The 15,184-nt window shown below is 37.9% G+C and overlaps 1 protein-coding gene across 1 annotated transcript in view; it reads left to right on the top strand.

The window, feature by feature from the left end:
- The window catches only part of GORASP2 (golgi reassembly stacking protein 2), a 39,687-nt gene that overhangs the window by 7,402 nt on the left and 17,101 nt on the right, over nucleotides 1-15,184 (top strand). The window contains exons 2-4 of the mRNA XM_003254248.3: nucleotides 12,759-12,839; nucleotides 13,952-14,155; nucleotides 14,618-14,704. Coding sequence (XP_003254296.2) covers nucleotides 12,759-12,839; nucleotides 13,952-14,155; nucleotides 14,618-14,704 — 372 coding nt within the window. The remainder of the gene's footprint in view (nucleotides 1-12,758; nucleotides 12,840-13,951; nucleotides 14,156-14,617; nucleotides 14,705-15,184) is intronic.

Below are 15,184 nucleotides of genomic sequence, written 5' to 3' on the forward strand. Positions count from 1 at the left end.
CTCACTGGGGGAGATCTGCTGTTAGTGGTTAATCATGGTTTCAGTAAGTAGTAGCGTGTACAACACTGATTCTTCTGCCTTCTGGGTCAGATACCAACAGGGCTTTTTAATAATTCCTTTGCAAATTTTATAAAAATTGAGCTTAGAATAACCATTAACATCAGTGTGTTCATTTTGCTTACTTCAATATTCTACTGAAAGGATTATATATATTGATTGATTCACTAATAAAATACTAATGTAAACTAGGAAATATAAAGTTCGATATGTGTTTTGAAACTGCCTTTTTTTTTTTTTTTTTTTTTTTGAAACAGGGTCTCACTCTGTCGCTATGGCTGGAGTGCTGTGGTGTGGTCATGGCCCACTGCAGCCTTGAACTCCTGGGCTCAATTAATCCTTTCATCTGAGCCTCCTGAGTAGCTTACAGGCATATGCTGCCATGTCCAGCCAATTTTTAAATTTTTTTGTAGAGAGATCTTTCTGTGTTGCCCAGGCTGGTCTTGAACTCCTGAGCCCAAGCGATCCTCTCGTCTTGGCTTCCCAAAGTGTTGGGATTACACTTATGAGCCACCACACCTAGTCCTAAGTAGTTACTTTGAGAGACTACATTTCCCTGTTGGCATTGCAAATAAATTTACTGTAGCATGAAGATAATTATTCTGGGGTTTTGTTCTCTCTCTCTCTTTTTTTTTTTTTTTTTTTTTTTTGAGAAGGAGTCTTGCTCTTTCACCCAGGCTGGAGTACAGTGGCGTGATCTCCTCTCACTGCGGGCTCCGCCCCCTGGGGGTTCACGCCATTCTCCTGCCTCAGCCTCCCGCGTAGCTGAGACTACAGGCGCCCGCCACCTCGCCCGGCTAATTTTTTGTATTTTTAGTGGAGACGGGGTTTCACCGTGTTAGCCAGGATGGTCTCGATCTCCTGACCTCGTGATCCGCCCGCCTTGGCCTCCCAAAGTGCTGGGATTACAGGCATGAGCCACCGCGCCCGGCCTGTTCTCTCTCTTTTTTAAGCACCAATGAGAGAAGGCTCAAGCACATTGTCAGAAATAAGGAAGCTTGAGCCAGGCATAATGGTGTGCACTTGTAATCCCAGCTACTCCAATCAGGAGACTGAGGTGAGGTGGGGGCCCAAGAGTTTAAGACCACCCTGGGCAACATAATGAGATCCGGTCTCAATAAAAGCAGAATTGTCACTTGACCAAGGACTTTGAGGCTGCAGCGAGCTATCCTCACGCCACTGCACTCCAGCCTCGGTAACAGCAGCATATCTAAAATTAATTAATTTGTTAATTTTTTAAAAATAATTTTAAGGCTGGGTGCGGTGGCTCACGCCTGTAATCCCAGCACTTTGGGAGGCTGAGGCGGATGGATCACTGAGGTCAGGCATTCAAGACCAGTCTGGCCAACATGGTGAAACGCCCTCTCTACTAAAAATACAAAAACTAGACTGGCGTGATGGCGCATGCCTGTAATCCCAGCTACTCAGGAGGCTGAGGCAGGAGAATCGCTTGAACCCTGGGGGTGGAGGTTGCAGTGAGCCGAGATGGTGCCACTGTACTCCAGCCTGGGCAACAGAGTGAGACTCCATCCCCAAAAAAAAAATTTTTTTAGAGACCTGGTTTTGCTCTGTTGCCCAGGCTGGAGTGCAGTGTCGCAGTCCCAGCTCACCGCAGCCTCGACTTCATGGGCTCCAGCAATTCTCCCTCCCTAGCCTTCCAAGTAGTTGGGACTACAGGTGCGTACCACCACAGCTGGCTGATTTTTTTAAGGGACAAGGTCTCGCCACATTGCCCAGGCTGGTCTCAAACTCCTGAGCTCAAGTGATCCTCCTGCTTTAGCCTCCCAAAGTGCTGGGACTATAGCTGTGAGCCACATCCCTGCCCTAATTAATTAATTAAAAGTAAAATCCAGGCTTTGTGGCATGTGCCTGTAGTCCCAGCTACTCAGGAGGCTGAGGTGGGAGGATTGCTTGAGCCCAGGAGTTCAAGAGTAGCCTTGGCAAAATATTGAGAGCTTGAGAAAGAAAAAGAAAGAGAGAGGGGAGGAGGGAGGGAAGGGAAAGATGGAAGGAAGGGAGGGAGGGAGGAAACAAAGGAGGAAGCACCTGATATACAGTGACTGTCACTTGTAATCCTAACACTTTGGGAGGCCGAGGCAGAGTATTACTTGAAGCCAGGAGTTTGAGACCAGCCTAGACAGTAAAGTGAGACCCTGTCTCTAAAAAAAAATAAAGACAGAAGGAAAGAATCTTGTTATCTTTGTGGACATGAGTACATTGAGAAACTATCATAGTCAACCACCAGAGACCACCTTTGGGAACTGGATTCTAGTGCCAGCTCTATCACTTCATTCTATTTCCTTGAGCAACCCTTTGAACTGCTTTGAAAAGCTTCAGTCTTTGTATCTGAAAAGTGCGGATAATAGCAGAGCCACTTCCACCTTTTCCACTAAAAAACACATTAGATACTGTGTATGAAAATAATGAAAACAATTGAGCATTGTTAAATCTCTTTCTTAAAACAACACTATCTACCTCCTTGATTATCCTGTGGATTAAATGAGATATTCCATGTAAAGCACTTAACTTAGAATGTGGAATATAATAAGGATTCAAATGTTAGCTGATGCCTTTATTACTAGCATTTGCATTATTGTGCAGAACCAGTATGGTGGCAATACTAGCTAAAATATACTACTGTAGTTGTAAACATTTTTAGTATTTTATTTGATTAAGCAACAGTGAATTTTTGTCTGTGCACCTAACCTGTACTTTACTGCTGTTTAAAACGTAATTTTGAGGTCAGATCTGACCCATTAATTTTAGTCATCTAGGCACACACATAAATGGTGCCTGTTAATTTCCTCCGATCCTCATTTTTAAGGAAATTGTTTTTTAATTTTAAACGGGGAGTGCCAGTATCCTTTTCATTGCATTGCTACAGTGTTACCACACACATTAATTAAAATGGCTGAAAGAGTCTATGTAATTAAAATGATCTTGCCGTATTTGATTTTCTTCCTTGTAGAATCTACAGATAGCTTAGCAACAGTTTGACTTATTTCATGGTGGGTCATTCAGGCTTATAGATTACATAGTTAGCCTCCTCATTTTTGCAGCTAAAGAAAAGAAGCACAGCCTGTAATCCCAGCACTTTGGGAGGCCGAGGCGGTGATCACCTGAGGTCAGGAGTTTGAGACCAGCCTGGCCAACATGATGAAACCTTGTCTCTGCCAAAAAATACAAAAACTTAGCCAGGCATGGTGGTGGGCGCCTGTAATCCCAGCTACTTGGGAGACTGAGGCAGGAGAATTACTTAAACCCAGGAGGCGGAGGTTGTTGTGAGCTGAGATTGCATCACTGTACTCCAACCTGGGAACAAGAGGGAAACTCCATCTCAAAAAAAAGAAAAGAAGCACAGAGAAGTTAATCTGATTTGCCCAAGGTCACAGAGCAAGTTTTCTTTCCCTAAGAAGCGAATCCCTAAGTTATTTGAATAGTATAAAATGCATTAAGAAGTTGTCAGAGTTTTTGCTTCTTTTAGAGCAAACTTCAATTTCTTCCAATGTTGTTTTTCTAATGTACAGATCTTTTCTGTAAAACTATTATGCAATAATGGGTTTTTATTTCCTTTTAGTTGCCATTACAATTTTATTTTAAATTGCTCGAATGTTAAAAATTATGTCAGGGTTAGTGTCAGGAGAACATGCACTTTGCTTTGAGAAGAACATGTGAAGACAGTGTTTTAGCAGATGAGGCTTGAACTCTTCTAGTCTACTGCAAAATTACTTACCACACATTTGTGTCAAGACCCCCAAATAAGGAAACTTACCCATTTGCAGACATAGAATATAGTAGTCTCTCCTTATCCACAGTTTGACTTTCTGTGGCTTCAGTTACCTTTGGTCAACAGAGGTCCAAAAATATCAGATGGAAAATTCCAGAAATAAACAGTTCATAAGTGGTAGATTGTTCTGTTTTATATTATTATTGTTGTTAATCTCTTACTGTGCCTAGCATATAAATTAAACTTTATCATAAGTATTTGCATATGGGAAAAAATATAGTACAGTATATGTAGGGTTTGGTACTCTGCAGTTTCAAGCATCCATGGGGGGTCTTGGAACATATCCCCTGCAGATAACGGGGACTACTATAGCTCCCTCACCCTTCCTCACTAAAAAAATGCCTATTATAACCACGGAGGATTTAGGATTTCTTTTTATTATATCACATTCCCAGATCTTTTCCCATCATTTTGATCACCTACGCACACATATACTGCATGAGGATTTATGTTTATAGTTGAGGTGGGTCATCATTTAGGTATTGCTTGGATTGAATTTATTTTCTAGTCTTGTTTAACATCTCCACTGTTTTTAAAAGCAGTACAAGAGGGAGAGTGTTAGAAGAGATGAAAGCGTAGATAGTCATTCAATGGGGCTTTTCTACATTTTATGTGTGGAAAAGGAATATATGGTGTAGTAATAAAAAGGAGACAGTTATACATTCTAGTAAGCCAATTTTATGGTAAAATTTTCATTGTTAGAAAACTTAAGGAAGATAATTTACATATCAGCCAGAAACACGGATAAGTGTGTCTTTGTATATCACCTAGTGCAATATGTAGTCTGGTGATATCCTGTGCTGCAAGTTGCCTTGTGGTTTCCTTTCTTTGTTACTTTAAGGTAGAAGGTCTGTATACCTCAGCTGAAAGTATGTAAGTCAATAGACCAATGCAGTTGGGAGAATGCCCCCTGACACCCAGCTCCACCCAAACACTTCTTCCCTCTTACTCTGCCATTCTTCTCTCCCCCAAGTGAAGAATTAAAGAGAGAAAGAGGTAGTGTGAAATGACCCAAACCTAGCATAAGTAGTAGTAGTTGAACATTCTTAATCCTGGAAGAAGAGATGAATGCTTCACTGGAAAGCAGTAGTTAGGTCTGTGTGTTAAAAGAAAAGAAAAGTTTAGGCTAAATCTGGTAAAACTTTTAATGATCTGGGATCAGAAGTGGAGGGAAAAGTCAAGAAGTGAATTGCTTTTTTTTTTTTTTTTTATACCAGGAACTTGATGGAGCAAAAGTGTTAACGGTATCTTGTAGGACAGCTTTTCCTAACTTTATTTTTATTGTAGCTCAAACCAAAAAATGTATTTTCCTTTGCAACCAGTACATACTACATTTCATGAAGAATATAGGCCTTTATTATATCATGCATTTTTGACAGATTTTCTATTGTGATATTGTGTTTTGATACTTGTCTTTTGTGACACACTAAATTGATTTCAGAACCTACTGAAATCATCCACTGTAGTTGAATGACACCACTTTAGGGATTATTGCTATAAAGTTGGTGATTAAAAAATCCAGCTTCTAACCATTGATGCAAATTTCTTTTTATGTAATAGAGATGCCCCTTTACTGTGCAGTTTCATCATAAGCTTCTCATTTTTGCTTGTTGAGGGGTAAAAACTGTCTAGCAAATATCATCTTGTTTATTGCAGCCATTTTTTCTAGAGTGTTAGGAGAGAAGCATTTCTTTCACGCTGCTGTAGTTTTTATTTTGTAAGCTAACCTCAGACGTATAGTTTGAACCTTACAACTGCCAGTTAGTGTGTTCGTAATTTCTTCTACCTGTCCATGTTTTGGTAATATATCTTTTTATAATTATTATTTTGTAAGTGTAATTGCTCTTTAGTATTTTCAGCTGCTTTATTACGTTTCTTAATTGTCAAAGTAAATCATGTGGCCCTAAGAAGAAGTGGAAAAAAAGGCATTTGGAAAAAGTGTAACCTCAATATACTTGTTTTGATACAGGGTGCATCTTTTAAGGCTTTACATTAAAAGAGTGCACACAAGTGTATAGCTTGGTGAATTTTCACAAGCAACACACTTAATGTAACCAGCCTCTTATCCCTTTCCAGTGACATCCTGCACAACCCCCACCTCCGCAGGATGAATATCCTGATTTCTAACAGCATAGATTAGTTTGGCCTGTTCTTGTACTTTGTATAAGGGGAACCATGTGCTAGGTACTCTTTTGTATCTGGCTTCTTTTGCTCAGATATTGCTTGTGAGATTTATTCATGTCTATTATTGTAGACCTTTCATGTCATTAATGTATTTGGTGCCATTGAGAGAATATGCCAATATTTATTAACCTGTTGATGGGGATTTTTGTAGTTTTCAGTTTGGGGCTTTTATAAATAGTGCTACTGTGAACATTATAGTGTATTTCTTTTAGAGAACATGTGTATACCCATTTCTGTTGGGTATATACCTAAGGTGGGAATATACGGTCAAAAGGTGTGCATATTTTCAATATTAATAGATATTGCCAAGTCTAGTTTGCATTCTAACCAGCAGTAATTGAGATTTCTAAATGTCCTACGTCCTCCCTAACACTTAGTATTTTTCATCTTTTTAATTTTGTTCATTCTGATAGATGTGTAGTGTTGCATTGTGGTTTTAATTTGCATTTCCTTGATGACCATTGAAGTTGAGCACATTTTCATATTTATTGATCACTTCAGTATCCTGTTTTGTTTAGTGTCTGCTAAAATCTTTTCTCCATTTTTCTATTGGGTTGTCTTTTTTTCTGTTTTAAGCAACTTTATTGTGATAAAAGTTACATACCAGGAAGTTCAGACTTCTAAAGTATACAGTTTCGTGGGTTTTTAGTATATTCATGGAGTTCTGCAACCATCACCACTGCCCAATTCCAGAATCTGTTTATTACTCCAGAAAGAAACCCATATGTATTAGTAGCCATTCCCCCATTCTTCCACCCACAACTCCTCATAACAACTAATCTGCTCTCTGTCTCTATGGATTTGTCTATTGTGGACATTTCATATTAATTGAATCAAACAATATGTGGTCTTCTGTGACTAGCTTCTTTCACTTAGCATAATGTTTTCAAGATTTATCCATGTCATAGCGTGCATTGGTACTTCATCCTTTCTTATGGGTATACCACATTTTGTTTATCCATTTATCAGTTGGGGGACATTTGGGCTGTTTCTACGTTAAGGATATTATGAATAATGCTGCTATGAAATTTGTGTACAGGTTTTTGCATGGAGATATATTTTCATTTTCCTTGGTCGTTTGTATACATGGAGTGGAATTGCTGGATCATGTGATAACTTTGTGTGTAACATTTTGAGGATCTGCCAAACTGTTTTCCACAGCGGCTACACCATTTTACATTCCCACCAGCAAATGTATGAGTGTTCCATTTTCTCCACATCCTTGCCAGTGCTTGTTACTCTCTTTTTAATTATGGTCATTCCAGTGGACAAGAAATAGTATCTTGTGGTTTTATTGTCTGTCTTTCTTAATGCTTTACAGTAGTTCAAGATTTGTTCTGGATACAGATCCTTTGTTGGATATGTATTATATCTTTTTACTTTCTTAATTATACCTTTTGATGAGCAGAAGTTCTTAGTGTAGTTCACTTTATCAATTTATTTTAGTTTATGGTTAGTGCATTTTGTGTCCAGTTTATTAGGAAGCCTTTGCAAACTTGAAGGTCTCAAAGATATTCTCTTATGTTTTTCTCTACAGCATTTATTGTTTTACCCTTGACCTTTAGATCTACCATCCATCTGGAATTGATTTGTGGGAGGCAACATTTGAAAAAATGGTTTGTCTCTCTTTCCTGCTAACACTTTATAAGTCTTATTTTTTCTTTTTAAGAGTAAAAGGTATTTAATATGGTTGCAAAAATAATGTTGTGTCCAGGAATTGGTTAGCTATAAAGATTTACCCTCAGATGGTGATTGCAGAATTAGGAGGATGAGCTTAAGATTTCTTGGCCTTCTATCATAGGCTTGAGACTTAGCTAGGCATTTCATAAACTTAACTCATCAAATCTTTACAACATTCCTGTGAAGAAGATGGTGTTATCCCTTACTTGCAAATGAGAAAATTGAGGCCCAGAGTGGTAAATAAACTTTACCAAGCTCACACAGCTAATAAGTGGACAAAATCATGGCTTAAAACCAACTCAGTCTGGCTCTAAAAGTCTATTATTTTTTCACTGTATATAATCTTTTAAAATCTCATTTATTTATTTATTTGTGAGATGGAGTCTTGCTCCGTCGCCCAGGCTGAAGTGCAGTGGCGTGATCATGACTCACTGTAGTCTCGACCTCCTGGGCTCAAGCAATCCTCCCGCCTTGGCTTCCTGAGTTGCTGAGACTACAGGCACGTGCCACTACGCCTGGCTAATTTTTAAAAAAAATTTTGTAGAGATGGAGTCTCACTTTGTTGCCCAAGCTGATCTTGAACTCCTAGCCTCAGGAGATCCTCTCACCTCTGCCTCCCAAAGTGCTGGGATAACAAGTGTGAGCCACCGTGCCTGGCCTTAATTATTAAATTTACAGATTTAACCTGTTCATTGTAAATTGCTTTGATATTTGGCCCAGTAATAAATGTTAAATGGTCTGTGGAGCCAAGTATATATAGACTTTTAGTTAAGATGACTTGAAGAAAGCAGAAGATAAATTAATAATCAGGAGATCTCATAGGGGATAAAAAGTATTGAAGTGGTAATCTGATGCTTGAGAGATTGTGTGCCAGGAGATTCTTGTCAGTGGATAACATTGCAAGAGAAACTTACCTGCGTCAATGTTTGGTTTGCTATGTTGTGGATCATATTTTCCATGCTACAAAATACAGGAAATTTCCTTTAGGTATGTGAGAGTCAAAGAGAATTTTTCTAGGGCACTCTCTGCTGACTTCCTAGCAGTAATTAAGATACCTACCTACGTAATTGTGCAGATACTGATGATGTACATAAATTTAGGAAAGAAGTTAATTTCAAGGGCCATTAGAAACAGAGAGGAAATCAATGTTAGTAACAAATGAAATAGAAAAATAGAGCTAGGGAAAGGATCAAGTTTATTTTAGAATTCAAATTTAGCTATTGAGTCATCTTTGAATTATAGGAAAAATACTTCTGATATTGGAAAATTTCCATTTCAGACAAATAGTTTAAACTTTATACTCTAAAGTTTATACTTTAAACTTTATAAGGGTGGCCTAGTAAGAATCAGTATGCAGGATCAGCTTTCTAAATGAGTGATTACGTTATAAAAGTGCTGTGTTTAGCCCTTTTTAACTAAAAGGTAAACTTCTGGCAGTCTCAGTGGCAAAGTCTGAAATTGATCAGTGACCTAGTTTGAGTTCTAGATAAAATGCTATTAATAGTTTTTTAGAAACATTCAGATTCAGAGAATTAGATGATTAGATGTGGGCTTTATTAGATGAGAAACTCCACTCTGAGGAGGCGCCTAAGGATCTGTGCTGGTCATCCCCTTTCACACCTGAGGCCTTTCACATCTAATTGATAACCAGCTAATAGGCATTTCACATCTGGTTGATCTGACTTTGTCCCAAATAGCTATGACTTGACCTCACTTTTCTTGTGACTCCAGGCAGCCACTACTTTACCTTTCAGAGTTGCCATTTGAGAAGAAATATGCTATTTTGAGTCCTAGACATTTTATTGGGTAACATATAGAATATGAAATAACCCCCATAGAAAACTGAGTATACAGAAACTAAAAGCTGGGTATGCTGTAATCCTAGTGCTTTGGGAGGCTGTAATCCTAGTGCTTTGGGAGGCTGAGATGGGAGGATCACTTGAGACTAGGAGTTCGAGACCTGCATTGGCAACATAGCAAGACCCCCATCTCTACAAAAAAATTAAAAAATTAGCTGAGCATGGTGGTGTACTAGAAAAAATTTAAAAATTGGCTGTGCGTGGTGTTGTGCTAGAAAAAATTTAAAAATTAGCTGGGCATGGTGGTGCACACATGTAGTCCCAGCTACTTGGGAAGCCAGGATTAAGCTATGAATGCACCCCTCTACACTACAGCCTGAGTGACAGAGTGGGACCTTGTCTCAAAAAAAAAAAAAAGGAGAAGAAGAAGATGAACACCTTTAATAGATCCCTTTGATATTTCACTCATTTAATTTACAAAATGATTTGGTCCCAAATTTGCAGGAAAACATAAAAACATGATCAAACAGTTTTAGGGAGTTAGACATTGAACCGTCTATATAGGGCAACTATTCTTTACTGTAACAAAAGAAGAATATCAAGTTTTACTTCTGAGACAATACTATAATTTGGCTTAAATAAAAGGTAACAGTAAGAGGTAATGAACAATTCTGATTGCCACTGGTATTAGAGGGATGTATTTTAGGAACAATCTGGGTTCCATTTTGAAAGTATTAAAATGACTTGTTACTGTATAAATAGCTGTAGCTTTGTGTATGGTTGAACGTGTATCTGTCATTTGCTGTTGTTATTTGCAAAACTGACTGTAGAACTATTTGGACTATTATAGAAAATCAACCTATAAATATCAGTGCTAACTTTTGTTCTTGTGGAATAGGTTTTTTTTGTTTTGTTTTATTTTGAGACAGGGTCTCGCCCTGTCGCCTATGCCAGAGGGCAGTGGTGCGACCTGGACTCATTGCAGCCTCAACTTCCTGGGTGCAAGTGATCATCCCAGCTCAGCCTTCCAAGTAGCTGGGACTACAGAAGCATACCCCCATACCCAGCTAATTTTTTGTAGAAACAGGGGTCTCCCTATATTGCCCAGGCTGGTCTCAAACTCCTGGACTCCAATCCTCCTGCCTTGGCCTGCCAAAGTGCTGGGATTACAGGCATGAGCCACTGCGCCTGGCCATGGAATAGTTTTGACAGCACTTAATAATATCAAGCAGAATAAAAATTCCTTAGACAGGAAAATATTTTGGAAAAAAAATAGAGTGGATTATATTTGTTTTTTGCTTTTTTGTCGTATTTCTGTTACTAGCTACTAACATTTTACTACTGTGAATTTTGAAAATTTGACAGTCCATTATCAAATATGGGATGATAAACATTTGAGTTGTTGAGAAGCTAAGTAATCTTTTTCATTCTATGAACCTATGAATTATATTAAAAGTAATCTCACTCTTTCATTTAAAGGCCAATAAATGTAGCTCTACCCCTTCTTTCCAGCCTTCTGTTGGACTAATAGTTTCAAGATGGACTTTTGGCTGGATGCAGTGGCTCACACCTGTAATCCCAACACATTGGAAGGCCGAGGCGGGCAGATCACTTGAGGCCAGGAGTTTGAGACCAGCCTGGCCAACATGGTGGAACTGTGCCTCTACAAAAAAAAAAAAAAAAAAATTAGGCGGTATGGTAGTGGTGCACACCTGTAATCCCAGCTACTTGGGAGGCTGAGGCACAAGAATCACTTGAACTTGGGAGGTGGAGGTTGCAGTAAGCCGAGATTGTGTCACTGCACTCCAGCCTAGGCAACAGAGCAAGACTCTTGTCTCAAAAAATAAAAATAAAAAAGATGGATTTTTGAGTTTCACTTCCACCATTAGGCAGCTATGGAATCATAAGCAAGACACGGTATTTTTTTTTAACCTATCAAATGAAAGAATTGCACAAAATCCATGGTTTTTAAACCTTCTTGGAGTTATGGAGAAACCCTTTGAGAATCTGATGAAAGCCACCAATATTTACACCCTGAAAACTGCTTATTCATATAAAAGATTGTGTGTAATTTCAGGAGCTGTAGTATTCTCTGAAGCCATCCACAGACCTCAATTTGAGATCCCTGGATTAGAGGATTTCTGGGTTAATCCTAGTTTTCAAAGTCTGTAATTCTCTATTTCTGTCCACACTACTCTGTCGTCTGGCTACACATGCTATGATCCTCATTCTTCAGACTCCTGCTTCGGGTGTTTACTCATACTGTTTTGTCTATTTTCAGATGTCCTTCTTACCCCCTTGACCGTCTTTACCTTTGAATGTTCTACCCTCTTTTTAAACCACAATTCCTTATCACTTTTTATGTCTGAAGCTTCTTCAGTCAGAATTAATCTTTCCCTTAGAACCTTATACCAAATAGCCTTTAGCCTGTTTGGTCTTACATTATAGTGATTAGAGAGCTGTGTATCCATTGCCCCTTCCTCTTCTCACCTATTCCTCAACAGATTATAAATGTCTTGACATAGGTGACTATGTGCCTGTATTCGCTTTGTAACTGAGTGGTGCCTTGCTAGTAGTAGTCAAGGAATAATTGCTTGAATTTGTCACTCAATTGTAGTGACTAACTGTCTGCTGTGTCCCCTGCTAATTGCTGAGAGGATTAGCCCCTTTCTCCCAAAAAAGGAGAAAGTGGTGCGGAAATAGAACCACAGAGGGAAAACTTCATATAGAAGATGAACTAGGCCCAGTGCAGTGGCTCATACCTGTAATCCCAGCACTTTGGGAGGTTGAGGCGGGTGGATCCCATGAGCCCAGGAGTTCAAGACCAGCCTGGGCAATAAGGCGAAACCCTGTCTCTGCAAAAAATACAAAAATTAGTCGGACATGGTGGTGCGCACCTATAGTCCTCCCAGGTACTCGGGAGGCTGAGGCACAAGAATTGCTTGAATCAGGGAGGCAGAGGTTGCAGTGAACTGAGATTGTGCCACTGCATTCCAGCCTGGACAACAGAGGTGGAGTCTGTCTCAAAGAAATAAAATAAAAATATAAATAGAAGATTAACTTAAAGAATGGATAGAGTTTAGGGAGCTGGACGGGCATTATCTGGGAGAGATGAAGCGAAATGAGAGAACTAGTGTGTACTGTATTTCATTATCAATGAAATTGGTCAGTTTTTACTGAAAAGAGAGATTCGGCTTACAATTTTCACCTAAGCTTTACATTTTTTATTTTTGTCGTTTTTGTTTCCACAGGTACAAGAAAATTCCCCAGGACACAGAGCTGGTTTGGAGCCTTTCTTTGATTTTATTGTTTCTATTAATGGTTCAAGATTGGTAAGTTCAACTTTTTGTAATTTTTGTCTATAGTATTTGTAATCTCTCAAAAATGGAATTTTTCAGATGACCTGAGATGGGTATTTATTAGTTACAATCATTATGTGTAGTATGCCAATTTATAGAAATAATCATGTATTAATAAACATTGAAATATCTAGAACATTATACCTTATGCTCCACTGATTATCTTAGGGAAGTCTTCAGAATCAGTGGAGTCTTTTATATGTTAAATATTTAATTTTTATAAGTAGAAAGAAATAATTAAGATGTAAAAGATTGCTTTTTAAAGATGTCAGACTTCTGTTGGTTGTTGACAAATGGATTAGTAGAAAGATTCATTCTCTCATCTCATTCTCTCAAACTTGTCAGTTTTCTTGGTGCTAAGTTTCACAATATACAAATAATGTTATTAGAACCAGACAGAGAGATGTGCTCCAAAGTACCAAATTAAAACCACTTTTTATACCTTGTTTAGAGTTTACCCATAATAAAGTTCTAAGATAAGGAAATTATATAATCTCAGCAAATTCTTAGGACAGTAGCCACTTGGTTGGTTTAATTTTTCGTAACAGTCTTAAGTTTTTGTTCATTACTTACAACATCTCTGACATATAAATAAAGGCCAACATCTGGCCTTTAATTGTTTATGAAATGAAATATTTAATATGCTGTTTCTACTTTCTTTTCTATCCAGCTCTTAATAAAGCATGTATTTAGAAATAGAGTCCAAAATTAAACGTTAACCCCAGTAAATGTTTTAGATTTTTATAATCAAAGTCATCACAACTTCGTTAGTAATGTGACTTCTTATGGCATATTTTGTTTTTACACATTGAAGCCCTAGATCATTCTAAATAATGTTGGGTTGCAAATTCCATAATCCATAGTGAGCTATTAGAAAAAAATCAGTTTCAAGCTGTTCCTAACATAAGAGTTGTTCTTAATTTCTTGACATTCTTTTACATAGAAGAAAATTTAAATGTTGGTGAAACCTTTGTTGAATGTTTTATTTATGTTGATTATTAATATTACTCTTATAGGGCCATTGGATGCTTAAGCTAACATTAAATTTTTATTTACTAAGGAATGTGATTTCTATGTGTTCACAGAATAAAGACAATGACACTCTTAAGGATCTGCTGAAAGCAAACGTTGAAAAGCCTGTAAAAATGCTTATCTATAGCAGCAAAACATTGGAGCTGCGAGAGACCTCAGTCACACCAAGTAACCTGTGGGGCGGCCAGGGCTTATTGGGAGTGAGCATTCGTTTCTGCAGCTTTGATGGGGCAAATGAAAATGTTTGGCATGTGTTGGTACGTATCAACTGTGAACTGTTACTGGAGGTTCATGAAGCAGTGTGGAAAGATGTTTTAACAGTGGTTGTTTCTGGCTTAATAAGATTGTGAGGATATTATTAATAGGCAATTTTTGCCAAAAATCAGCGTTCATTGCTTTTTAAATATGGATCAGTTTTTTTTTAAGTTGAGGAAGAGAAGCAAATGTACAAGTTTAAGAACTTTTTCTAATGATTTATTCATTATAAGATGTGTTAGAGTAGATAGCTACAAAAATATTTTAAATATTTGTTAAATATTATGTAATTTTTATGCTCAGAAGTTTAAAATATATTCTGTAGTTTCTGACATCTGACACATCTCCAGCAAGACAGAAGTATACAGATTTGAAAAATCAACATAATTAAAAATTGTGACTATAAACCTTAGAAGATTATTTTATATATATTAATTTTAGGGTGTGTGTTTATGTCATTCTAGGAAGTGGAATCAAATTCTCCTGCAGCACTGGCAGGTCTTAGACCACACAGTGATTATATAATTGGAGCAGATACAGTCATGAATGAGGTAATTCGTGTGTTTATTCCTAGTGAGAACTATATAAAATTTTTTCATTGATGTTTGAGTTGAGAAAGATATTTGCATGCTTTGTGCATTTAGAGTTAAAATTTCAGTCTTTGCTGATCAAGAATAACTTATGCCTCAGGGTGTTAAATGGAACATCTGCTAGGTGTCTTATTAGGTATAGCTGTGAGGAAAAACACATACTGTGCGGCAATTGCACAGATTTTGTGTGTAATATATAGAAATCTTTGCATACCTCAAGTCTAAATCAAATTCTCATTTTCAATTGTTCATTGATTTCATTTTCTCTTCCCCTTTTTGTTCAGTGACAACATTAGCTCAGCTGTATTACATCCTTTTCCTTGTCTGTTAGCTAGCGGAAGTATACATTGCTAAATCAAAAATGAGAGAAAAGGCTGGGCACAGTGGCTCATGCCTGTAATCTCAGCACTTTGGGAGGCCGAGATGGGAGAATTACTTGAG

The sequence above is a fragment of the Nomascus leucogenys genome, chromosome 22a (genome assembly GCF_006542625.1).
Source record: "Nomascus leucogenys isolate Asia chromosome 22a, Asia_NLE_v1, whole genome shotgun sequence".
Classification (NCBI taxonomy): domain Eukaryota; kingdom Metazoa; phylum Chordata; class Mammalia; order Primates; family Hylobatidae; genus Nomascus; species Nomascus leucogenys.